At 39.7% G+C, this 25,424-nt stretch overlaps 2 protein-coding genes across 7 annotated transcripts in view; one reads left to right on the forward strand and one right to left on the reverse strand.

The window, feature by feature from the left end:
- The window catches only part of si:ch211-153b23.7 (uncharacterized), a 147,472-nt gene that overhangs the window by 48,474 nt on the left and 73,574 nt on the right, over window positions 1–25,424 (forward strand). For 2 of the 5 annotated variants that reach the window (XM_058649154.1, XM_058649153.1), the window contains one exon: window positions 15,195–15,400. The exons of 2 other annotated variants lie outside the window; for them this stretch is intronic. In XM_058649154.1, the coding sequence (XP_058505137.1) occupies window positions 15,377–15,400 (24 nt within the window). In that variant the 5' untranslated portion in view covers window positions 15,195–15,376. Of the gene's footprint in view, window positions 1–15,194; window positions 15,401–25,424 lie in introns of those variants that run through there. One more of the 5 variants, XM_058649155.1, reaches the window with a different exon arrangement.
- frmpd3 (FERM and PDZ domain containing 3) overlaps window positions 1–25,424 on the reverse strand; it is a 69,938-nt gene that overhangs the window by 43,748 nt on the left and 766 nt on the right. The window lies entirely within an intron of this gene.

A 25,424-nucleotide genomic window follows, 5' to 3' on the forward strand; every position in this document is an offset into this window, starting at 1 on the left:
ATTTGTGTTGCAATGTAACTCTTAGAACCTTCAGAAGATGCAGCATTACCTAATGAGACACCGTCAAAATATGAACCACTCTTACCTTAATGCAAGAGTTTAAAGTTAAAGATACACACTGTTATATGCATTTTGAAGCGGCATAGTACATAGAATCATACATACAGTCAAAACTAGATTGGATGAACTGCAGCCTTTGCTATTTGATAATTGCAATGTTTCAGATTAAGATTTTGATTAAAAAATGACACATGGTTCAGTCCTAATTCCCAGATCTGACATCATTTCAATACATCATACAATTTACAATTTACATCTTTAGCTGAAGTCACAAATCTTGAATGAGCCTATACTTGCTCGAGCAGAGGAACAGGAAGTTGAAGTAAAAATAAGTATAAAATAAGGACTTTAAATTGCAGAAGTGGGATGGGGGTGTGGCAAAAAGCGTTGAGTAAAAGCCAAAACAAGTATTGAAACATGCTATAAAGCTCTGTCAAGCTAACAATAAGGCAACAACTTCAGTTGATGATGGGATGTAGATGTTTTCAGTAAGTTTACCTTTGACATTCTTTCAGAAATATGGAAATTCAGCATACAATCTCGGAGGTATTAGTGGATTATAATTGATTCCTGTTTGGTTGTTGTTAATTGTTTATCCGGTGACAAATGTCAACAACAGGTTTAAGCTTGTACTTCTCTAAAAGCAATGGGCTTTGTCTGGTGTGTACGTGTGTGTGTAAATGTCACGGGGTTTCAAATGCCTCAGAAATGTACAAACAAAAAGAATCAAAACAACAACAACAAACAAAAAAAGATGATAAAAAAACACACCCTGATTTATACAGTATATGCCTGCTTCCTGAGGTGTAGTGGAGCGGTGGAAACCACAGGTACATAAAAAATTGAATATAAAGAAAAACAAAAAGACTTTGAAGAGAAGGTCTATTAAAAAATCAGTTCATTGCATCACCAGAGTGTGTTCCTCAGCAAACTCAGCTATCCATTTTGTTTTCACAAAACTCTCTTCTATCTAAATCAAGACCGACTTCTCAGAGCCTCTTATAAACAAGCAGCCCATCCAGCCGGGCTTAATGTAAGACTAAGAGTAAGACTTTTATTTGTCTACAAACACCCATCATATATTTAAAAAAAAGTAAGTAATTAAATTTTCATGAGCAGTTTCCTTAAAAAATGGAAACAAATTGCGTAGTTCATGAGATGACAAAGGCACGGAACGACTGAAAAACCTGTTGCATCAATCAATGCCATGGTAGATTTGCCACCAGATAGTTAGTACCTTTCACCACTTGTGGTGCCATGAGTTAATATCATCATGTCCTTTGACTTACTTTCCCTTCCTCTCGTTCCTTTCTTACCGGTTTCTTCAGTTCAAGTAAATGATGTGTATTTCTCGCTCCTCACTCCTCTCCCTGTCCTTCTGCACTCTATTCATCACCCAACTGTATTCACCAAACAGAACCTGACCCTGTTAACCACCTTTGCCAATCACATCCAGGCTATTTTCTTGCAGAAAACTCCCTCACAGCTCATCCCCTGTCTCTACACACCTATTGTCAAGATTCTCATGTGTTTTTGGCGAACAACATATGTCTGTACCGTCTCTTCTTTGCCTCCTTATCCTTCACATATTTCTATATGGCCAGGACAAGCATGCCATATATATACTTTACATACAGCCATTTTTTTTTACCATCTTTAGCTCTCTCCTCACTCATCAAAAAGCACAATCTGTGCTCTATGATTGGTCAGCTGGCCCACACATTTGTGAATGGTCAACTAATAACTAATGATGTCTGTTTTACCATACAGATATGAACTAGCCAATCAGTAGGCATGTTGTCTTATTATTATTATTATTATTATTTTCTTTATTTAACCTTTATTTTACCAGGATAATCCCACCGAGATTACAAATCTCTTTTCCAAGATCGTCCTGGCCAAGAGACAAATACACACATCACGTATTATTGTTATTTTTCTTTTTTTGTTTGTTTTTGTAATAAAGCAGACATGAACAAAAGAGCAATAAACACACTAACAAAACTAAACTGAAGAGCATAATATAGGCACTGTAGTGTATAGCACATTCTATGTAAAATCCCTAAAACAATACTACATGTACAAGACTGGCACTTGCTGTGTTACTATTGTACCATCATGACACATTTAGACATCATCTGTAAGTAGAGGTCCTGGAAGTTAGTTTATAAACAAAGGAACATAAAGAAAATAGCACTTTAGTGAAGGGGATGTGAAGAAGACAGAGACCTGGAAAGATTTCAGCACCATGGACAGCAACTGTTTAACAAAAGTATTATGTTTTAACAACCTGTAGACTGACGTATACAAAGTTTTCCCACAAAAATAAGACGGATTTGACGTTGTGCATGCGCCCATATGCCTCAGGTTAATATCAGTGGCTGACTTCCACCCACTGTTCTCAAAGCAGTAGTGAATTGTGGTGTGAATAGGAATGGAGTCTGCTCATATCAACAAAGGGCCGACTCCCAGCACAACACTGACTCCAATAGAAACTCCACAAAAGAATAAAAAGCAAAAGACATCAGTTGGCCAAACACTGAGAGCTACCTCATCTGTGTGCATCTTGTGATAAAAAAAAAAATGCAGTATGCATATGCACGTATACTTGTGACTGTCATGATACCCCATAAGTGCAAGCATAGCGATGAGGCTGCAGTTCAGTTCTGGCCAAATGTGTCGTCATGATGAACTGTTTGGAACTTACGTTTAACCCCTTTTCAGAGCACAGGTTTGTCCCTGCCAAATGCAGACTATGTAGTACAATAAAAAGCAGCAAGACCAAAGATGAGGTGTTTTGATTTAACAAAAACAAGCATCCTTTGCTCCAAGAGATGTAGTTGATTTGTAGTCTACTGCTGCTGAGGCCATTCCCTGTGGAATCTGCTCGATGTACTTTGTATGCACAAACTAAATGGCAACTAAATCAACACATTTCCATTATTGATTTTCATTTCTCATACAATTAGACTGGAAAAAGTACCCAGTATATTTCTTGTAATTATAATTTAGAAAGAAATTCAAACCATCTGGCATCCTGCTTTCTTTTAGAAGTTAGCACATCACTTCTTCCGCCTCACCTACATTTCCCAGTGGCCTTTCTTAAACTGTAGTTCACTGGATCTGCTCACTAATGGAAGCATTAAATGGACTATCGAAGAGGAAAATTATGGTTAAACAATGCAGACATATTTAACAAACCTCTTAGCCATTTCATTTTCTGCATTAAGAGTAGTGACTCAATTGGCACGGCTGAGCTAAGGTGTCAGCTAAAAGCCCATAATGAAGCAGACTGTTTGTCTGTTCGGGAAGATAAGGCATTTAATTGCACGTGTGTTGTCAATATGTACCCCCCATAGCTCTGTAATTATAAGAGCATGCTGCTTTGCTCTCCTGCAAGATAACTCATGGTGACGACTGAAGAAGCAAATGTAGCTCCTGCATGCATTTGAACAAAGACATTGGGAGTTATTTGAATATGGATACCCACAAAGCTGCTGCAGTGTCCAGGCTTAGTAGCATCCCAGTGGCTCAGCTGTTTATGTAAATGGTTCCTGTTTGATTCAAATCTATGAGTTTGTACTACGTGTGTCCGCCGGCCTACACTAGCACACACGCTTGTGCCAAAAGTGTGTGTGTGTGTGTGCGCGTGTTCGTAAATGTACAAAGTGCATATTGATCTGCGTGCTGTGCCTTCGATCAGTCCGCCGTTAGATGCTCATGCTGGTTCCTAAGCTTCTAATGGAGAGCGGTGTGTTGGTCTTTTCCCTCTGTGGCCTCTGCAAAGGCATTTTTCACTGTGGATAAAGAAATATTCACCAAGTAAGAAAGTTTTGGCTCCCCGGGAATGAGAGGATTGCTCATGACAACTGTTAAGGTACAGGTGTGTATTTGCATTCACTTTTGCAGCAGCTGAAGCAAATATAATGGAGGAGTAATAAAAAGAACAAAAAGCCACTCATATCAATTTCTATATTTAATATGCCACACGGATTTTTATTGTTAGACATCTTTAGAAAACTAAATTGATTCACATTTGGGGCAGATGATTAAATTGGTGTGATAAAAGTATTTATTAGTACTGGAAACAGGTGTTATGTTGTCTTTAAGGGGCCGGTGAAACGTGCAGGAGGGTTTATTGACAGAAATTCAATATACTACCCCATATATATGTTTGTATAGCATTAAAATAAAACCTGTTAAGATTTCACAGCCTTAGAATGAGCCCTTTATCTGCAAGAGACACACCACCCAGAGCCACCATGGTTCCTTGACACATGGAGAAGGCAGGGACGAGTGGAGTCCTCTTTATTATAGGCTATAGGCTGTTTATTACAGCCTATAGTCTCACCATTTGAGGTCACTAATGCAGAGTTACTCGATCGGACTCTATTGCTCCCAGTTCAAGAGATATGAGCCAAAACATTAAGCAATTTACAAATGGACAAAATGCTTATTACAAGATCTGATAAAGTAGTTCTTAAAATAAAGCCCTGCTTGCCAAGAGACGGAACAGTAATGTAAGTAAACTTAATGTCCTCAGTGTCCTCTCCTCCTTTGCTGCAGCAGTGGTGCAAACGTTACTCTACTGCACTCACCAGTGCTTTAAACAACTAAACAATGTCAAAACATTAACATGTAATTCCCATTTACGGCTTGAAAGTGAAATGTCAAACATTCCCTCAGCTCACAAAGTTGGCCTGACAGAAGTTTATAATCTTTTTTCTCTTTGCTATCAACATCACAAATCAGATAAAGACCACAGCTGTCTCTTTCAGAAGATGCATTGACAGTTACAGCCCCTGTGGCATTATCTCTTCTTGCAATGTGGACTGTTTGCCCTTTATATACCCTGTACTGAGGAATAACGTGTGGAATCCAGTCACATGACAAGAACTTTTATGACCTCCAAAATATTATTAGTTGGTTTTAAAGTAGTATTTAAAACCAAAGCCTGTACTGGACTAATGTGTGCAGTCTCCTTTGGCCATTTATTGAAATTTCGCTCACTGCTCAGCTGACATCTCACATCGTTGTGTCACCATAACATCTGCTCTTAATTCCTCACAGCACTGCCGTCACCGTGGTTACCACAGATTCTTAAGGAGCAAGTGCAAAACAACAACATCCACAGAGTCCCATAACCTCAGTATATGCTGAAGCCATGCAAATCTCACTCTGGTGAATTAATATATTATGACTTGTTTAGGATTCTTGGATTCTTGGAACTTGGAACTTAGGACTCAGGACTTATGTGGAACACTGACTTTACTTTCCAGGAGCTATACTGAGATTTTCCCCCAAAGAGCCACTTGCACAGACCTTAATAAGCTCATAATGATGATTTACTTTGCAGTTTTATGTTTACACCCCAGGATCACCGTATACGATTACCCACTGAATACATAACCAAAATGAGCCCAAAGAGATAAGTGAATAGGCGGGCGGGGAACAGATGAATGAACTTCTTTCTCAGAATTATGATTTAGTCTTGAGAGTGTGTGGTGGTGCTTATGGGGATTTGTCGGATGATCACCAGTTTTTAATTCCCTGCACATCTCAGAGATGCGGTCAAATAGGTTGCATGTTCAGGACACCGAATACTTGCTTGTTTTTGGAATTATCCAAAATACTAAGATAATCTTTTAACAGCAGTGGTTTCACGTGTGCACAGTCAATCAGACACACACAATTTGTAATGTGGATTAATGGAAGTGAAGCAGCTGTGGTATATTACCAGGGAATAGAGACCAAAATGAACTGAAAAGAGCAAAATGACAATATCTAAGAACACTTGAATTAAAAAAAGACATTTTAAAAGATCCAGGGCAATGCAAAAACAACCTAATGTTTAAGCAATAACGTTTCAAACGTTTCTTGAATATCTGAAGGAAAATATCTGTTCCCACATACACTTTCACTATCTTGATGTATATTTTAAATGTATCACAATATGCTTATCTGAAACAAAGAGCTGCCGATACAATCAGCTTTACGTGCCTTGCATCTTGTAATGTAAAATATGTCAAATATGTTTAGCCTAAAGTCAAATCTATACATTTACTGCACCGTAAGTACTGTGAGAATTAGTATTTTACGACCAGATCTGAAATAATATTGTACACTTTCGCACTCACACAAAAATAATTATACCACATTACTATATCAATATACCAATCATAATATTATCACTGATTGTATGGTTCACTTCAGCACAGTTTGTATATTGTAATTGTGCAAAGTTTCACAGATGTAAAAGGGCTGACTTCAAATGTGTGTTTCGCAGGCAGGGAAGGTTTTAATGAGCGATGTGTTTTTTAAGGTTCCTGTTGTTTTTGAGCTTTAGCTAAAAGGCTAAACTATATGAAAGATGCCCTTTTTAAATCTGGCCTTTAAACTTCACGTCAGTGAAAACAAAATTATTTTTGAGTAAGAAGACTAAACTTTTGGTCCTTTAACCTTCAATGGGGGCAAATATTGGATAAAAAAAAGGAACCTTCAGGCTGATTATGACTTTAAACACATCTCGTTATAAGCTTTTCAGACGAACCCTTGATCAGAACATTTCATGTCACTACTTGTTCATAATTCACAGTAATTTTTTTAGTGCACTTAGAAAAGCCATTACATCATTAAATAGATTTTCTTTTAGGATAGTGCGCGATCAATCACGGGCCCATAAAAAACAAATGTAGGGTTATTGCTTTTATTGATTTTTAAAAGTTTGTTTTGCTTGTTTAGCCTTTGCCCAGCAGCCAGAATTCTGTTACATTGATCTGCCGTTTCATACAGAGCAAACAACAGTAGTTAAATGTAGAGGGAAAGATGAATTCTTTTTCATATGAACTTAAATACAATGGCCAGAAGCGTCCTCTGTGAAATGATAAATGCAAGCATAACTAATAATAATATTCCGCACCTGTTCATTTGGATCTCAGTGAGTAGTATATTTTTCAGCCCACTCACCTCAGCACTGACACCTGTCCTGTATTACATGAATGTGCTCAGGGGTTTACGTCAGTGTCTATGACTAACTGTCTTTGTCACTGAACCCAATGTCAAACACTGGCCAAAATACCCACCCACGTTTCCACCACTTAGATACAGTAAAGAAGGCAGAACCGTGATAATGGCAGGACAGAAACACGTCATTTCAAAGAGTCAGTTACACAGTTACAGTGGTTTTGTTTATTCCAACTGTTTCCAAACTGACTATGTGCTTAAACTCAAGCAAATAGTGGCACCCTGTGTGGTCTTCAGCTGCTGTAGCTCTTCTGCTTCAGGGTTCGACGTGTTGTATGTTCAGGGATGGTCTTCATACCTTGGTTGTAACTATTAACTCATTTAAACCCGTCTGGCCACTCTCCTTCTTGGCATTTTTGTCCAGAGTACTTCCTTTTTTGGACCATTTTCTGTCAACACTAGAGAGGTTTGTGGATTAAAGTAGATTGGTAGTTTCGCTCTGCTCTCAGGTTATCTTTATCATGTCTAAAAGCAGTGCGTTGTTGCCATGCGGATGGCTGATTAGATACTGTATGTGTATGAACCAGCAGTTGCACAGGTGTCCCTAATGAAGTGATGGATGTTATGTACATTTAAACAAGGGATCAGCCTCAATCGTGACAACAACATTCTCTCAGCAGCTTGTCCTTCGCTGTTTGGCAGAAACAAAAGTAAGTTAATGGGAAAAATGTCCATGCTTTCCTTTACATCTATATATCCAGCTCTAAAGGGATGTATCTGTGGGAAACATTGCCTGTTCAGTGTTTTGATTTGCATCCACAATTGGCTGCCGTTATAAAAAGTTCAGTGTCCGTCTAATGGCAAAGGTCCACAATGGCTGGTCGTTATTCATCCCTTGAAGGACAAGACGTTTACTGCGCCTGGAGTCTCATATACAGTATGTGCACGTAGCATATAGAGAGCTTTAGAAGGCCCACAGCACACTATCTGCTGGAATTCTGTATTTTGTTGTCCTGAGCAGACAATTACAGCTCGAACATAGACTATCAGAGGCCCTACCTTGAACTCTTTAACAGTCAAATCTCAGGGGAAAGCAGTAAAAGCATTGCATTACAACAGCTTTGGCCTTGCAGAGCTTGAGGCCACACAGTCTGCTGCTTGTCCCGAGAAAGCTATTACCCAGAGAGGGGTCACAGAAACACAGTAAGTACATAACAGGACTACTGTCCTTGTCCCAAAATACAACCGCTAACAACACTCGATTTAATCTGTTTATTAAATGAAGTGTGTTCACCTCTGCGGCACTAGGTGGCGATATGCCCCGGTTTAAGCTTGTTAGTAATAGGTGGTTTCTGGTTAGCAGGTGGCTAGTTTTTAGCATGTTGAAAACAAAGTCCTAGCAACTTTTATTTGATCATTTAATTCTTTAAGTTAACAGCACATAAATCCACTCTCTTCAAGAGTCCAGTCATCAGAGTGCACTAGCTGAATATTGTCTTTCCTTTCCTTCCTTCCTCATCACTTTCTGTGATCGTATACATTGAAGAACTGTGTTTATGGAGAGCTTTTTCAAGACGATAAAGAAATGGAATCATTTAATTCCTTTCCCATTTGGATAGTGCCTTAATCATGTAAAACAAGAATCTGTGTGGGGTTTCTGAGAACTGTTCCTAGAGTGTAACCTGCTATAATCGTACATTTACATTTACCTAAACGTTTATTCCAATAGAATCAAATGCAGTACAATGAGCACATCTATAAAGAGACTTATGTAAATAAGATACAAGAACTGTTACAACACTGTAATAAAAAATATGAAGCCCTTGCTTTCCATTTCAGGAAATTGTTCCCAATTCAATGAGATGATGTATCGCTTGTTCACTCTGGAGAGATCTTGATATGCTTATGCACTGTGAGGACTCGATGACTCAAACAGTGCTGTGCTCAATTTAAAATAAAACATTTTGTGCTGAGAGAGTCTAGTCAGTAAGAGATAATGTACAGGATGTACAGGAGGAGGATGTGTAACCATTGCCTATCTTGTGGCTGTCGTTGTATGTAGTGTCGGTTAAGATTTATTTATTTTTTTAATCTGAAAATTAGCGCGGTTTGTTTGACTTTAATGACTGGCCGTTCCCCCTCATCAGATGATTAAACAGTGTCACCACACCCTCTAGACTACGGAACATATGTAGCTGTAAAGCTGGCTGAAGCAGATCAGGTAGATGCTAAGGACAAACAACAGCAACGCAATTATGATTTGCTCCATATTTGTATTGAGGAAACCAAAATGTAATTCATGATGATTTCATAAAGTATGTATATATATATATATATATATATATATATATATATATATATATATATCTGTGTGTTCACACTGATTTATTAAATCCTGTTAAAAACAGTCTCATCTCCTCACTCATTCAGCTATAGAGAAGCCATAATTGAAATTAAAGCATGGTTCTTCTCTGGTTTGTACCTGTAGTTCATCCAGTCACAGGCCATTGAACAAATCCATGATCTATGCCGTCATCCCCAAAGGGGTGATAAATGCAAAATAGCTTGGCCTCTATTCTGCAGGAACCGTACATTTGCTGGGCAAAGCTCACGAGGGCCGTGATTAGGAAGGGAGGTGGTGTGGTGGCGCTGTGATGCTGCGCACCATATCCTTTTGCCTCCTCAGCATTCTTAGCACGCATCTTAAACCTCACGCTCTACGTAGCACCGTTAAAAAACCGAGACCATTAAAAAAGTACCTGCATTGGATCAGTAACGCTCACCTCTCATTTGAACAAAAGACAGTGCAGTCCCAAAACACACGAGCACACAAACATTCTGCACCACTCTGGAAATATTGAAGGTTGCGATGAGCATTAATCAATGGCAGCGGACCAGGTTATGCCCCCACTCTGCATCAATACATCAGAGTTGCCCTTTTCCTCCCCGCAGTTCCAGTTGTGACTGCAAATCTGCAGCTGTCAGGTATGTGTATGTTTTCAGTGATGAAATACTTGACCTTATACTGTATGGCACTAATGGCTGAAATACTATATACAGACATCTGTATGATCCTTACATGTGGGCAATATACTATTGATTAAGTATTTGACGGCGCATTGGAAACTGCAGGAGTGTATATATAGCATTTTAATCAGTAGACACTAATGAATGAAAACAAAATACTTTATTTAGAACAGAATGATGTGGTGACTTTTGGTGCTTGAACTCCATGGGCATCTGCTTCTGTGCCACCACTAGGGTCCAGTCACTGGTTGGTGATGGTGGTGGTTGTTGAACTTGTGAGACTGATGATGGATGGAGAATGATGGTTTAGCTGAGACTGCGAAGACTTGGTGGCAATGGGGAGGTGGAGGGTGCGCATGACAGAAGCGTGAGGGAACTAAGGCAGAGAGAGAGAGAGAGCATGTTTAAAAAGAATGCAACAAGATGATTGGCTCACGGGTCAGGTACAGCATATTGCAGCACTACTGATGACACCATTGACAGCCCAGGAAATGGCAGCTTGGAATGGAGAGTTTGTATTATTGAGAAAACAGGAAAACAGGAAGAATGAGATCAAAACATGCAAGGTTTGATTTGGAGCCACTCACGAATGAAAAAAATGTCTTTTAATAGCTGATGGTAACTGTTGTCAGTTATAATGGACCAGATTTTGAGAGAAATCCTTCTTTCTTAAATCACATCATCGGTCACAAGACATTAGGAATACTGTAAGTAAGTTTCATAATTTATGATTCAAATACATTTACTCTGAAAATACAATGGAAATAAAGCCTAAACCTATAAGCTTTACATAATTGTAGTACTCTTTTTCAAAGTGATTGGTCATGAGGACCGTTAAACAGTATAGGAAGTAGTTCATTTTCAAAACAATTCCTCCTGTTATGCTCCACAAAATGCAGTGAATGCTCTGATTTATTTTGCTGTTTTGCCAAAAGTGTGTACCATTAAGAAATCCAACATTTCCCTCTGCAGTGCTGTGACCTTTTTCTGAATTATAAACATTTCTTAACTCGACTGCACATGCAGCTCTCCTCTAAGATGCATTTTAGGACTGGCTGTAATCACTCCATACAAAAACCATCATTTAAGAACAAAATCTGCACTGCACTTGCTATTTGAACACTGCATTGACTTTGATTCATTTACATAGCCTAATCAAAGCCTTATCCCTAACCTCAGACATGCTGGGGTTCTGCTTTATTAAGACCAGGATTTAGTCCCCGCAAAGACTACTGGTCCTGACATGGTTAGGGTTTATACCAGAAAAGGTTTAACACACGCACTCACTCATAAACTCAAAAATGTACTGTTTTCAAGGCATTCCCATCACCGTATAGCCTTGTGGCCTCCTCTGAAAGCCAAGACTGTAGGCAGTTAGTCACATTAAGGCTGCCTGCTCCATGCATCACTCTGTGGCAGCCATCTCATCAGCCAGAACCTGAAAAGGTGTTATAGCCCTCACCTTTTCCCCCCCTCAAGATATCAGCAGAGGAGCACTCACTAACCGAACCCCTGAAACTGTCACACAGTGAATGAGTCGATGTGATGAATGCTGACTGCTCTGTGTACTCTTTTCAAACCTGTGTCACATTAGTTGGATTTTGGGACAACTGGGCCTTGTTTCCTCCTGTGTAATTCAGTTTCACCTTGGCCCCTGCTTTAGGTAATCACCTGCTCAAGTTATCCTCGCCCAACTGCGGTGGAGGATTTAGGTAGGAAGGTGGAGATTAAACGTTCCTCTGAAGTTTCTCCTTTTCAAAAAAAATCGCCTCCTCTCTGCCAGCAGCCTTATCCCCCTCTCTCTTATCTCAGTGGGCTTTGAAAATTGCAGGAAAAACAGAGAAAATAATTTGGTTGGTCTTCTCAGATTTTTTCCCCCTGCATAAACTTCAAACAGCCTCAGTGACAGATACAAAAATAGAAACTGTCATGAATGCATTAATCATTTAACTCTGTGTGACTCCAATCAGCTAGGTCTCGACTGCACTGTGCATAAAGTACTCCCTAGGTACGCGCTGTAGTGGGAGCATAATCACAGGAGACAGCTTTTGTTCTCGCAGCCATGTTCTATGCCGAGATCGTTATCTGAAGAGGAACATCTGTCTGTGCGGAGCTGTCAGTTTTTTTCTGTCGGAACAGGCTCCAGCATCCGCCTCGGAAAGCACACTACTTCACAAGCACACATGGACACGCGCTGTATGTCGGCACGATCTGATAACAAATATACATCAGAATCGAGCACCGGCGGAAACACAAGGAATGCGCATCGGTTTCTCCCTTATGCTCTGACAAAGACTAACAGAGGAGCTGCATTCAAAGTAATTACTGTTTTCAGTGAAGCAGTGCTCCCTTCGGATGGCAGGTGTGCTTCTAATCTGTCCCCACATTATAAATTGCCAATTTGGGCTTTTTGCAAAGCACTGTGTATTTTTTTTATTTTTTTTTTGGAGAATATGCCCAAGTGTCTTCATCCGCACACGTATTTTCACAAAGCAATGAAAATCTCAGGCAGAGGCGAAAACCTGCAGGATGGCATTAGGTATAAAGAGCTCCACGCTGATTTACTGTCTGCCAGACTGATGAGCCTGAGAGGCGAGCAGTTACTGGCCTCGGCCACATTACCCATATGTGAGAGACGTTACAGATTTTCTTTTAGCCGAGAGCAAGAATAGACACTGGAAACATGTTCCACTGCCAGGTAAGATTCATCAAATCATAAACTACTCAGTCAAATTCTGAATGGAAAGGTGTGTTTAAACATGATATATTATATATTATTATCTTCTCAAACAACAATGTACTGAAACGATAATGTACAAAATATAGCTGTGACACTTGTACCTTTTCCTGCAGTGTTCTCCCCTCAAACGGTGTTGTTGTTACAGACTTAAGTTTTCTTTCTCCATCTAGCTGCTGTTCTCTGCCCCTCTCTCACAGCAAGGCTACTCTAACTGTCTTTCGCCCTCCCATGTCTCGTGTGACTTTGGACATAAATGAAATCTTGTACATTTTATAAAGAGCGTACAAGAACTTGGACCTGAAGTATATGTCACATCTCAGCGATCACAGAAAGTCTGTGTCTGTGATTCTTCTTCATGTGAGACAGGTTCCTCAAGCGCCCCCTATTGATGGTCACCTCTGGTGTCACTCCAGAAGGAAACAGTAGAAAAGTAAATCTACTGCACAATAATATGTCCTGTTCCTTTTTTTTTAACTCTGACAATTCATCTAAGAATCCGATATTATCTTGTTCTCATTTAATTTGACAAAAGACAAAAATTAAAATGACTACTGTGTGTGCACGATGATGTGCGAAACAACGATGTTTTCTTGTGTCTGTCTTGTGACTATGATGTGTAAGGTCAGGACAATAGATAGTCTAACAACGGTGTCTCGATACGCATTTTATCTTGGATAAACATTGCTCCTCTTGCGATTTGAACACCAATTGTTCAGCCCTATTCTCTTGTTTTTGAATTGAACCTTCCTCCCTGAGAAGAATCTTCTCCAACACTTGGTCTAAAAACCACTGGTCAAAGCAACTCTTCAACCGCTATTCTATTCTATTTGTGTTACTAAGCCTGTGGCATAGTGAGACCAAACCGCTCCTCTATCTTATTATTGTTCCCATTAATGAACTACATCGGAGAACAATTTGGATGTTTTTATAGGCCTATTAATAAAAAGCTTCAATTCAGTAATAGTTAGAGAGGAAAATCCCTGCAGCAGCTGTGCTTTAGAAGATTAGAGTCACCTTTCTTTGGCATAGAAAAACATCTTTTACAGAATTTCGATTCAACAGTTTATTTGTGCACTTAATCCTGAATTGAGAAAAACATCACTATCCACGAGAAAACTTTTGACTTCTGTTTGCACCAGTGCTGATCAACTGACAAGAAGTCAAGAGTGACTTTTGCATCCACCTCCTATAGTCTGAATTTGAGTTTGAGTTACATCACCTGGATGTAGTTGCTAGTTATTTGTGATGTTATATCATGAAACCCTCAACACTGTGAGTGTGTCTGATCATCACCGTCTGACTAGTCACTATTTAAAACAGCATCAGTATGGATCATTAACTCACCAATCGCGGGCATTTGCAATAGCTTGATGGAATGAGGGTATTAAGATCATGATTCTAAAGGTTTAATGAGAATTCAACCAAACAGTGTTGTTGATAGATCAGGGGGAAAAACCTATAGTGACTGTGTTGGACATATTTCTCCTATTTGTTCCTACAAAATACATCCTAATCCTTACCCTTATCTGGGTTACCACTGAAATCTAAAAAAGTTTTTCAGAATCCTTGGGATATTTCATCCAAATCTGTCTTTTACATTTTGAGTTATGTTGCTCATAGACAGAAAGCCAAGCATGGCCAAAAGCATAACTTCCTTGGCAGAGGTAATTCATTTGTTAAAACACTCACACCGTCTCTTTGGCTTCAGATCCTTAAAAAGAAACAGAAACCTCCAGTTCAGCAGCGGTGGTTGAAAAGAAAAAAGAAAAGAAACAACACTGCTGAGAGAATCTTTGTCCCAGAATTAGATGCAACATCCTTCTCTGTGATGCTACAGCAAATTCTAAAAACTGATTACACTTAACTCATTCAAATTGAGCCTTTATATGCACATATCCCAGCAGGCTTTTGCATGAAGATTGTCTTATTTTGTCTTTTCCTCTTCATTAGCAAATGCATTATTCATGCTGTGCAGTTGTTGTGCAGCGTGCTGTCAGCATTTTTTGTCAGGAAGATATACACTCGAAAATGTAATTTACAAAACCAGTGTTCACTGTATCCCCAAAAGGATGGGCAGACCATTAGCAGAGGATTTGTCTGCATCCAGACTTTGCAGACCTCGGAGACCATGTCTGAATGAAACGTGCTGCGCAAAGCAAATTCATCTGTGTTTGCACTCCTCACTGAAGCACACTTCTTCATCAACACCGAGATTATGGGCAGCGTTATCCTTTACTCGTTTTGCTGCCAATTCTCATGTTTGCGCTCTACTTGGAAACAGCACGGATACACGACGACCTGTGGCTTCGCTGCAGCGCGGCGTTTCAGCAAACCATCTGAGAACAATCTGTTTTACTCTGACGGAACTCGGTGACTTTTAATCATGGCTGTGCTCTCCTGGCAGGTGGTCTAAGTGCCCTTCATTACGGGCTGATGCTTCTCCGGAGAGCGTGCTCCGCTGCTGTTGAAGATGCCCACATTACCTGCAGACCATTAATTAACCAGATGAGAGCTTCATCTCAGCAGTGGCCCTCAGCTGTGGAAACCTCTTTGAGTTAAAGGCTGTAAAATTCCTGGACAGGATCGATGACGCCTCTGTTTATGTATACAGTAAGTCAAACTAAAAGGCTAATGTCAGGAGGGAGAAGAAATCAGACGAGGTTGATCTTAATGTGAACCCCCCCCTAATAATCACTATTGCACAAATAAGTGATCATTTCTGTACCCATTTATTGAATTTCTTTAATCTACCAGGCTGTATATTTGAAAATGAATTGCAATTATTTTAGTACGACAGGCAGTATTTCTTTTTATTGACATATTGATTATGAGACCAGGGCCCTCAAACTCTCAAAATGACCTGGGGCCAATGAACTTCTAGTCTGGTCAGTGATTTGAAATGACATCTTGCAAATCAAAAATAGTCATGATAATATAAGTGCGCACAATTTCAAAGTAAAGTGTTTGTTTTGATATATAGTTCACAATAAAAGAGCATGACAATGATGCAAAATCATCACAAGAAACTGACAGAAATAAAATAAATACAAAAGATGTAATCGATAATGACATGTAGACAATTGTAATTAAAACACTAGACAAGCTTGTACATATATTAATAATGTAATGTAACCTAATGTATTATTCTATTGTTATTATTCCAAAAAATATTGTTGACAGGCCAGTTGTCATTAGAACTTTAAAGTAAGTGTAGGCAAAACCCAAAAAGAACAGGTAGGTTTCTCATTAAATCAGCCATTCATGCTCGACAGAGTGCTATTTATATGGGGACATGTTCTGCATAATACCACTTTTAGTACGTCCAATTACATTAAATGTTCATATTGAGCTGCACCCTTCCCTGGGGTTTTTTAGAAATTTAAAAGGTGGGATGCGGATGAGGGGGTTATGAGCATTCACAGAAGCCACTTCTCTATTTTCCTCAGAGAGACTGAATCCATTAAAAATTCAAATTAGACGAGAATGAATGTACCCCCACACAATCATGGTGTTGGTGTGTGTGTGTGTGTGTGTGTGTGTGAACCTACGAAGGCTAACAGACCTGTGGGCTGAATGCTACAATCACCGAAACTGTCTGTGGATGATTATGATCCATGTCTACGCGTGTAAACTGTGGACAGAGCATTACGTACAAACATATGTCTGATACATTCACACCATTGTCACACAATCAGACGGCGGCAATAGCGGCCTTGAGCTCGTGAAGCAAGACGGCTGTGAACAGGTTTCGAGCATCACTGATAACACAAATCAAAAAAAGGTTTCAGAGGTGAATTCTCTGTTCATCGAGACCAAACAAAGGCAGAATAATAACAACGCCAACAACCAAATCACCAAACGTTACACGCTGTGCAGTAAAGCCTGTTTTATGTCAGTGTTTTGCTAAAGCACCACCCACTTTCAACCTATGAGGAAAAGTACACAAATGGGAAAAAAAAACTAAATAAAAAAAAAATTCCCTTGTGTAGTAGCGCAATTTATTTTTGTCATGGACTGTCACAGTTTATTCGTAGCTCTTCTTCTTCCACCCCGCTGCTACTTTCATTATAAAGATATTAAAGCATATTCAGTGAAACCAGTTCCTATTTTCCTTGGTGCAAAACACAGCGTGATATAAACAAAATTCACAGGAATATGCCAGTGCATTTGACTCAATTATATCCTTATTATTAAATGATATTGTGTGATAGAATAAGAGTATGTGTGCCTATGTCTCCCTGTGTGTGTGTGTGTGTGTGTGATAACATGACACTGCTAACACACTAACCCTGTTAACTACAATGGTGCAATGGTTTTTATTTTCTGTATTTTTTAAGACGTACGTTGGGGAGACATAGGTGCATTGTTTCGCTTATTATATTGTATTGTACCTCAAATGGCATATTATAATAATAATAATAATAATAATACTTGCACTAATGAGGATCCTCTGTAAAGTGTTGTATACTTTGTGTCCAGTGGCACCGCAGTGCCGAGCTTGTTTGACAACCGTAAGGTTTATAATAGTGATTCATTTTGAAAGTAAGAGTCTCAGACCCTGAGGCTTTAATCTAATTTGCGTCATTTTTATTTTCTTTCTTTCAGTTATTGGGAAAACCTACTGTGGTTACATCCACACACACACACACACACACAGACAAATAAACACACACACCTGTAAACACTGACAGTGTGTCAAAGTGTTTAGATCGCACACCTTTGAAGTGAAGTTCTCTGTAATAAGAGGTTTCAGCAGCAGCAGCAGCAGCAGCAGCAGCAGCAGCAGCAGCAGCAGCAGCAGCAGCAGCAGCAGCACACACATCAGATTGCTCCCAAATCTCCACCAAAGCAAAGCAGGAGACAGGAGAGAGGTTAATTCTACAATTGATTATATTTTTCTCCACCCAGGAGAGAATTCCTCCTCATATTGTTTCATTGTCACTCTTAAAACCGAAACGTGACTACAAATGCTCCGTCGTTTAGCCAACTACAGAGGTAACAAGCTTGAATTAATGAAGTTTTATCATTTTATTTTGACACAAATGACAGCAATACCAGAACAAACTGTCTAAATGATGCTTTGCATTTATAATCACCACTGTGTATTCAGGAGAAGTGGCTGACCGTGGAGCACTCTCACAACAAAACCCTTAAATTAAATTAAATTTTATTAAATTGAATTTGAGCGTATTTCTGTATTAAGAGCAGAGACACAGAAACAGTGATGTAACTGAAAATAATCAGAGCACATTTGTGTTGTTGGTGGTCACTCATAGATTTCATTATATTTAAATGGTGTAAGATAATTAACGTGAAACATAAAAAGAAAGTTTGTATTGCCTCTTTTTCTTTTCTTTTGTTCTCTTTTCTTCTCTCTTTTATTTTCTCTTTAGCTGTGCATGATAGATGAAGCTGCAGCCGATGTCATCCCACAGTGGCTGTACCCTCCATTCTGAGACAACAGTCATACATTTAATAAAGTTGAAGTTTTGATTGTTGGGAGATTAGCAAAGTTTACTATATTTCCCTAAGATTAATGAAAGGCAACCCAAGCCTGAAAGATTGTATTATAAATAAAACAGAACACTTTTCTAAACATAAACGGTTCAGCTTTGTCCAGAAGAAAATGCTTTGTATGATTAAAAATAGACAATCTGCTGTGAAATTCCTCAGTTCACGACCGCTCTTGTTGCAATTTATATCACAGCTTGTGCGTCTGTTTGATCTTCTGAACAAAGATCCCTCTATTATGAACGACTCAAAGACTTGCGCCAGACGGAAAATCGTCTTTTATCCCAGTCTTCTTAAATAAAACGGTGATGTCATGTGAGTCAAGCAGCGGGGGGGGGGCCACTGGAGGCTGAGATGTGGAGGAATCCGTACGAGCTAATGTGGTGGTTCCACTTCACGGAGCTGTATCTGCTTTAAGAGAGAAGCAATTCAGTTTGGGACAGCTTGTTAGCGAATGCCCCTCTTTCACTGATGATCATGATTAGTGCGTGTGTCCTCAGAACTTCCACCTGTGAGACACTTGTGAGTCTTCTGAAAGAGGACGTGTGTGTGTGCCTGTGGTTCGTCGTAGGTAGGTCTATCTTGAATTGTCTGTTCGACGTGTGTTATATTAAAGATATTCTACTTCTAATTCTACTTCAGGATATGATTACAGAGCCTCCCTTTTTTAAAGTTATAAATGACCGTTTCAATATATTTTTTATAATGATAATTTACAGCAAACGACTGATTTAATGTCCAGAATGTCACAAATAAACTAACTTATTTTAATTGACCTGAAAATGTTTCCAACCTGACTCAATCTGACTCTGCTAGTGATGCCTTGTGCTTTAGTTGTGAGATGAGTATAGATTTACTGCCTATAGCTGTTGCTTTTTTATTTTACATCAATTCCCTCTTTGGTGTCTCTTCAGGTTTTTGGTTTTGGACTTGGTGGTTTTGCAGCCTCAGGGCTCCTCTTGCGAAAAGACTAGTCATGTTTTCTCTCTCTGCAGATTCGAATTTGAAATGTGTCCAAATATCCACCGAATTGTGTTGCCGTCATGTTCTTTGACCCTTCACTATGTGATATCCCGTCGTTTACAGTCATAGTTTTTAGATCCATGGCTAGGTGCAGTCTATTGTCAGTGTGTTTAGGATTACGCTGCATCGCTAGATTTGAGTGGCCAGGAAGGAAATGTATACAGCTGAGGCGTCCAAAGGAATTTCTAATAATTGTATCGCTTGAAGAAAGCAGTGTGTCTGCTGTAAATCCAACTTCCTTTTGACAGTGTAGCCTCTCTGTCTCACTGAGCTGGATGAGCACACAGTCACATTATTAAGTTAACAACACGGCTGAAAGATCGAAGATATATCAACATGAATATTGTTTTTCCTCTGTCCAGTTACCCTACCAGGCTGTTGTTCTATGATGTAATAATGCTATGTGGTAAAATGAACCTCTGCTCAACTCCACTGACTCCACATCTACATAAAAAAATGCATCTGATGTTCAAACCTTCCACCTGAGTGACTTATCAGTATGAACACTGAGGCACTTAATGGAGTGTCCTGATCAGAGGACACATTTGGTGCTTTTTCCACTAGACAGTTCTAACACAACTCTACTCGGTTTACTTTGCTTTTCCATTAGCGATAGTACCTGGTGCTTTTTTTAGTACCTGCTCTGGCAAGTGAGCTGAGCCGCTGATACTAAAATAGTATGTCGATGGACCGCCGGACACTGATTGGTCAGAGAGTGCCGTCACTGGAAGAGTCATGAGCGCGACGTCTGACACAGGAATTGAACGGAACAATGGCGAACTGTAGATCAGTTAAAAAGACTTAAAAATCCTGAAAACATGTGTTCATTTTCAACATTAAGCAAGGAAATGTCTAAAATCTCAACATTTAACAGCGGAGTCTGGTGTATTTAGCCGATGGTCATGAGCCAAATCCCAACCCGTTCAGCCGTATTTCACTTCAGTGACTGTGCTCCGGTCATGCAGGAAGTACTGAACTAATCTTTTCTAATGAACTGACCGTTTCGTGCAGCCGTGCTGTGATGACCCAGCCCATGTTGAGGAGGTACTATAGTGATGGAAAATGATGTGCCTGATACCCAGACTGTGCCATGCTGAGTCATGCTAGAACTGTATCGTGGAAAGCACCGATTGTATGTAACCTGCAGCCCAAGGTTACGCTTGGCCTTCTTCTGTCTTCTTTGCATTCAGCACAGGAGGTCTAGTCTATTTCAGAGTGGTAAGCTGTTGCACAGCTATCTGTATATATTAGACCGAGGATGGCTGTATGATCTAAAAATAGAATCAGCATAGTTGTCGTGGTGGATTCGTGTACAAACCATTTTGATGCAAAGAAGAAGAGGGGAAGAGAGGGAGAAATCCATTCAATTATTTAGAAATATTAAGTAAATATGTCTGTTTTAAAATGTTTTCACCACTTGCAGAGTAGAAGTTCCACTGTGCTGAAAAATGCAGTTCATTCTGGATTCATTTCCACAAGTGTGGACAGAGAGAGGGAGAGAGAGAGGCCACTGATGGCTCTTGTGTCCTACAGTCATGTCCAATAGTAGCACTATCTCTGCCCACTACTTCTGCTTCTGTGTGCAGCTTAGCCCTCTGGCTATTTTTCTAAAACTGTCTCACATATAAAATGTAAATGGGATTTTTTTTTTTTTTTTTTTTTTCCCCTCCATAGCACATTTAAAATGTGTGTTTTTTCTGCCATTGACAGTGGAAAGGGCTTGAAGGCAAACCTAATAAGATAGTATCCTCAGAATTAAGAGTGTTGGGGTGTGAGCTGAATTTGCAGAAAGCGGTGCAGTCATCTGTTGTTTACGTGGTTACAGGAAGACGCGAGGGTGCATTTTTGTCATTCCCAACCATGAAATGCCACAGATTCTTTGAAACAGCCTTTGGAAACTGTGACAGAGGAGGAAACAATAATAAAAAGCAGTTAATAATGTAATAAGCTTTTACAGCCCTCAGCTATGTTTGTACCCAGTAAAACAAAAACAGAAAAGTCATCAATGTGATCCAAGCATTAGAGATTGGGCTTTTATTTTGCGTGCAAGTGTGTGTTTGTGTGTAAAGCCTGCAAAAGCATAGTTGTGTAGACGAGAGCGGATGCAAATATTCTCCAAAGATTGCACACATCTCTCCAAATGATTCATGACCCTGAGCATTTTCAGCTCTGGATGTGACTGTACTGTGGATGTGAAGCCTCCATTTTTGGCCTGAGTGCTTTTGAAGCTGGAGTGGGATTTTGTTCCATGATTTTTTATGTTAATTCATTCAAGCATTCCCTGCTCTGTGCATTAACAGTTAAAATGGAGTACTGGATGTGTTATTAACGGACCTGGGCTGTGTTCAGAGAGACTGTCGTCTGAAGACACGCGACAGGATCAGTTGTTTCAGCAGCTTCCTCAAAACACCCTATGGCTTTTATGGCTAATGTTATTGTTCAGCAGTGTTGACCTTAGGTGTTTTGAAAGGCTCCTATGGATAAAAGGCATTATTAATTCTGATTTGTTTTGGAAATCGTGTTCATAAAGGACTGACAACTCTGCGATTCAGTGGCACAAGCAAGCTTCATACTTCTGTTGTTTAATTTGAATGAGATTAAATGATATAGTGACTTTATTCCTGCTAATGCAAAAGGTGCTCTAGCACAAACTGGCACAAAAGTTGAACTTGGCAGCGTTAGATACGTCATCCATGAAGACATTGATCTTATGCGACCTCAAATCCCTGATAGGCGTCTCATGTGAATTATACTTTTCAGATCAAATTCTTAGCATCGTAATAACTTTCTATGTGAAAAGCTTTTACCCTCATGTGATAATCAAGCGGGACCAAACTTCCTGAATGATAATTCATGTCTCACTAGTTCCTGAGGCAACAGGCCCCTGAAGTGTTTGGTCTAAACGTTAAGAGCCTACAGTGATTCTAACCAACATCCTCTCTGAGAGCGTTATCATTTTTGCAGGTACTTATTATTAAACCAAATTCTGTCCTTGAGGTGATACTTGATAAAAAAAAAAAACAGGATATTGCATCCCTAAGAGAGCATGGATGTGTGTTTCCATGGCAATTTGCCTGTCAGCTGTTGGACCGAGTGAGTAACTGACAACAAGCACACGTTTAAAAAGCGCACTCACACATCACCACACGCCATTTTCACACAACTTTGTGTCTAATGTCCGGCCATTTGGGTCTGTACATTCCCCAGTGTTTGCTGTTCACATAATGATGAATGCAGCAGGACATTGGATGAGATTTGTTCACAACAGCAGGAGTTTCTCTTGCTGCATTCTCACATGAGCTCACATGGATTTTCACCAGAGCTTATAGATTACGGGAGCTGGCATGAGAATCTCTGGATCATCCTCTGTGGACATTTGCATTCACACCGTGGTCCTCCATTTTCACTCCCGTTCGTTGCCACTTGGAATCAAGTTTCAAGCGGTAGTGGTTTCGAACTTACCCCTCCAAAATCCCATAAGGGGACGCAGCATGATTTTGCTGGAGATTACAATACTCACTTGTCTGAATCAAAGTGGAGACACTTCAAACATTGTCTTCAACACCTGGGAATACAAATGGACCAATTTTATGGAATGTACAAGAGACTGCAAATCAGTGTGTGTCTGAAAGCAGCCACACACACAACATACTGAACGATCCAGTGTCAAAAGTGTAGTTTTATTTATGCTGCAAGTGTTTTCGTTTTTTTTTCCTCTCTCCCCCAATTCATTGTTTGGGATCCCCGCCAAGTAAGGTAACACTGCATTGCTCATCTGCGGAGACCAAGCGTGACTCTCAGAAATGTGCTGGCACAAAATGCCAATTAATATGCATGTTGTTACTCAGATATTTATCGCCCCAGTAACACTGTCAGTTCATTACTGTGGTGGCTTTATTGTTTTGTTTTTTTAAATTGTCTTCGTGTGTGTCTGAGGTGTGGGCTCCAGCTTGGCCAGATGGGCCCTTGGATACAGCAGCAAAAACAGCTGGTTGTCAGGAGAAGAAGAGAGTGAGCGAATTTGAGACAGGGAAAAGTCTTTTACAGTTCTCTAAGTGGCTACTGCTTTTGCTCATGGTGTGTGAGGTCCTGCCAAATGTCCAGATCGAATCTGCCTGTCAACAGAAACTGAAGTTGTTTAGTTATGAATCTTTTTACTGTATACTGTACGCGTGTGCACATGTGAACACCTCTTAAAAAACATTAAAATACCATTACTTTGACTGACAGGCTGTGACAAATGCCCAAAGTAGATTATCCTGAAATAATTACATGGCTGTTTTTTTTTTTTTATCTCAGTGCCTCTGCTTGGTGCTGGGCTGACATCATTTAATATGTGCACTGTAATGTGATCTTATTTTACTCTGGCCAGAGAGATAAACTGCATCACCCATGCTCAATATAATATAACATGCGTCATCCAAACACAGCAATGGAGTTCATGGAGGCATAAGCTGCATCCCATTATAGCTGCACATACAATTATTCCAGCATTCATTCATTGTTGGTCTCTTCGTGAGATTCATTGGTAAACATATTAGGTGAAACAAAAAGCCACAGCCCTGTGCACATAATGATTGCATACATCCTGCTTACGTTTAAGAAGCTGTACAATAATCATTGAGCCAAACGAAAGCAAAGGTGGATATTAGTGGATCTCAGGGGAAATCTGTACAAAACATTGTGTGCATCTACATGTACATTTAATGCTCACATTTTCGGGAAGCTTAAATAATCTGTGTTGTTCCCCATCCATATTTAAGTGCTGCACATTCTAAGTAGAATAATCTGGGGGTTGTACCCTACCCGGTCTGATTTTATAATGTGCATTTAGAGTATGTGACTCTACAGAGTTGTCAGCCTCTGCCAACTGCCTGTCCTTGTGTGCATCAGTCACTGCTGCTCTGATGCTGATTGGATTTTGAAAGCATCCAGGACTGGGATTTGTCAGTAGTCGTCCTGTAATGCAGGGTGTCTCTCGATGAGCCATGTTACGAGAGACTGGTGTATCACAACAAGTTGTGTTATTTTGTTGCATCCAACAACCTTGGGCCTGTTCTGTCCTCTCTAATGACTAAGCAGAAGGGAGAGGGAAGATAATAATAATCAGCAGCTGTTCATGGATGTACTGTGTACATTATGATCATAGAAAAAAATGTCATTACTGTAATGTGTTTTTGATCATATTTTTTTTTTTACTCAGTGATGCATATATATGTATATATATGTATATATGTATATATATGTATATATGTGTATATATGTATATATGTATATATGTATATATATATATATGTATATATATGTATATATGTATATATATATGTATATATGTGTGTGTATATGTACCAGTATGAATTTCCTTCTGAAGAACACCCAATCAGCCTCAGACAGCCTGTCAATCAAACGCCAGCCAAACTGAGTCAGTCAGTCAGTCTGAGTGGCATCTATAGATGCCGTGCAAATCAGCCACCATCCACTCTGAAACACCCTTTATAATGGGAAATAGTGATATCTGTGGCATATGCTGAACGCTCCACCTGTAGAAGAATTCATTACAGCATTGAAGAATGTGCTCTCTCATCATCTAACTGCCGCTCTGCCTCTGTGCCCGTCCTGCTTCGTTCTCTCCATTTGCCTCTGTTCAGTGTCTCTTTAACTTACTCAGCCACATAATGGGATCAGAGAAGCATAGTCATCTCAGTAATGTCTTTCTTTTTGTTGATTCCTCCTGGGTCCATGGCCCTGTATTCAGTGATGTATGCTCCATGCAACAGCACTGGACAGTTCATCTCTCAGCCACAGGCACCTCTGAATAAGCACATCCACCCTGGACCAATCTCAGAAATGCACTCTGGGGCTGCCTGTGTCCTTGTCATAGATACCCACAGAACAAGTGAAGCACTACAACCATTTCAGTGTCACGTGATGAGACTTAACAATGTTTGTGGTGGATTATGGGGAGAAAGCTTCCATTGGCAAGATGTAAACTGACCATTCCCCTTTATTGCAGGGACAGTCACAGGAAAGTCTCAGTGCTGCAATAGCAAAATTACATTACATCATAGCCAGTTTTTTCACTTTCATCTGTATGAACTTT

This window comes from Solea solea, chromosome 14 (genome assembly GCF_958295425.1).
Source record: "Solea solea chromosome 14, fSolSol10.1, whole genome shotgun sequence".
Taxonomy (NCBI): domain Eukaryota; kingdom Metazoa; phylum Chordata; class Actinopteri; order Pleuronectiformes; family Soleidae; genus Solea; species Solea solea.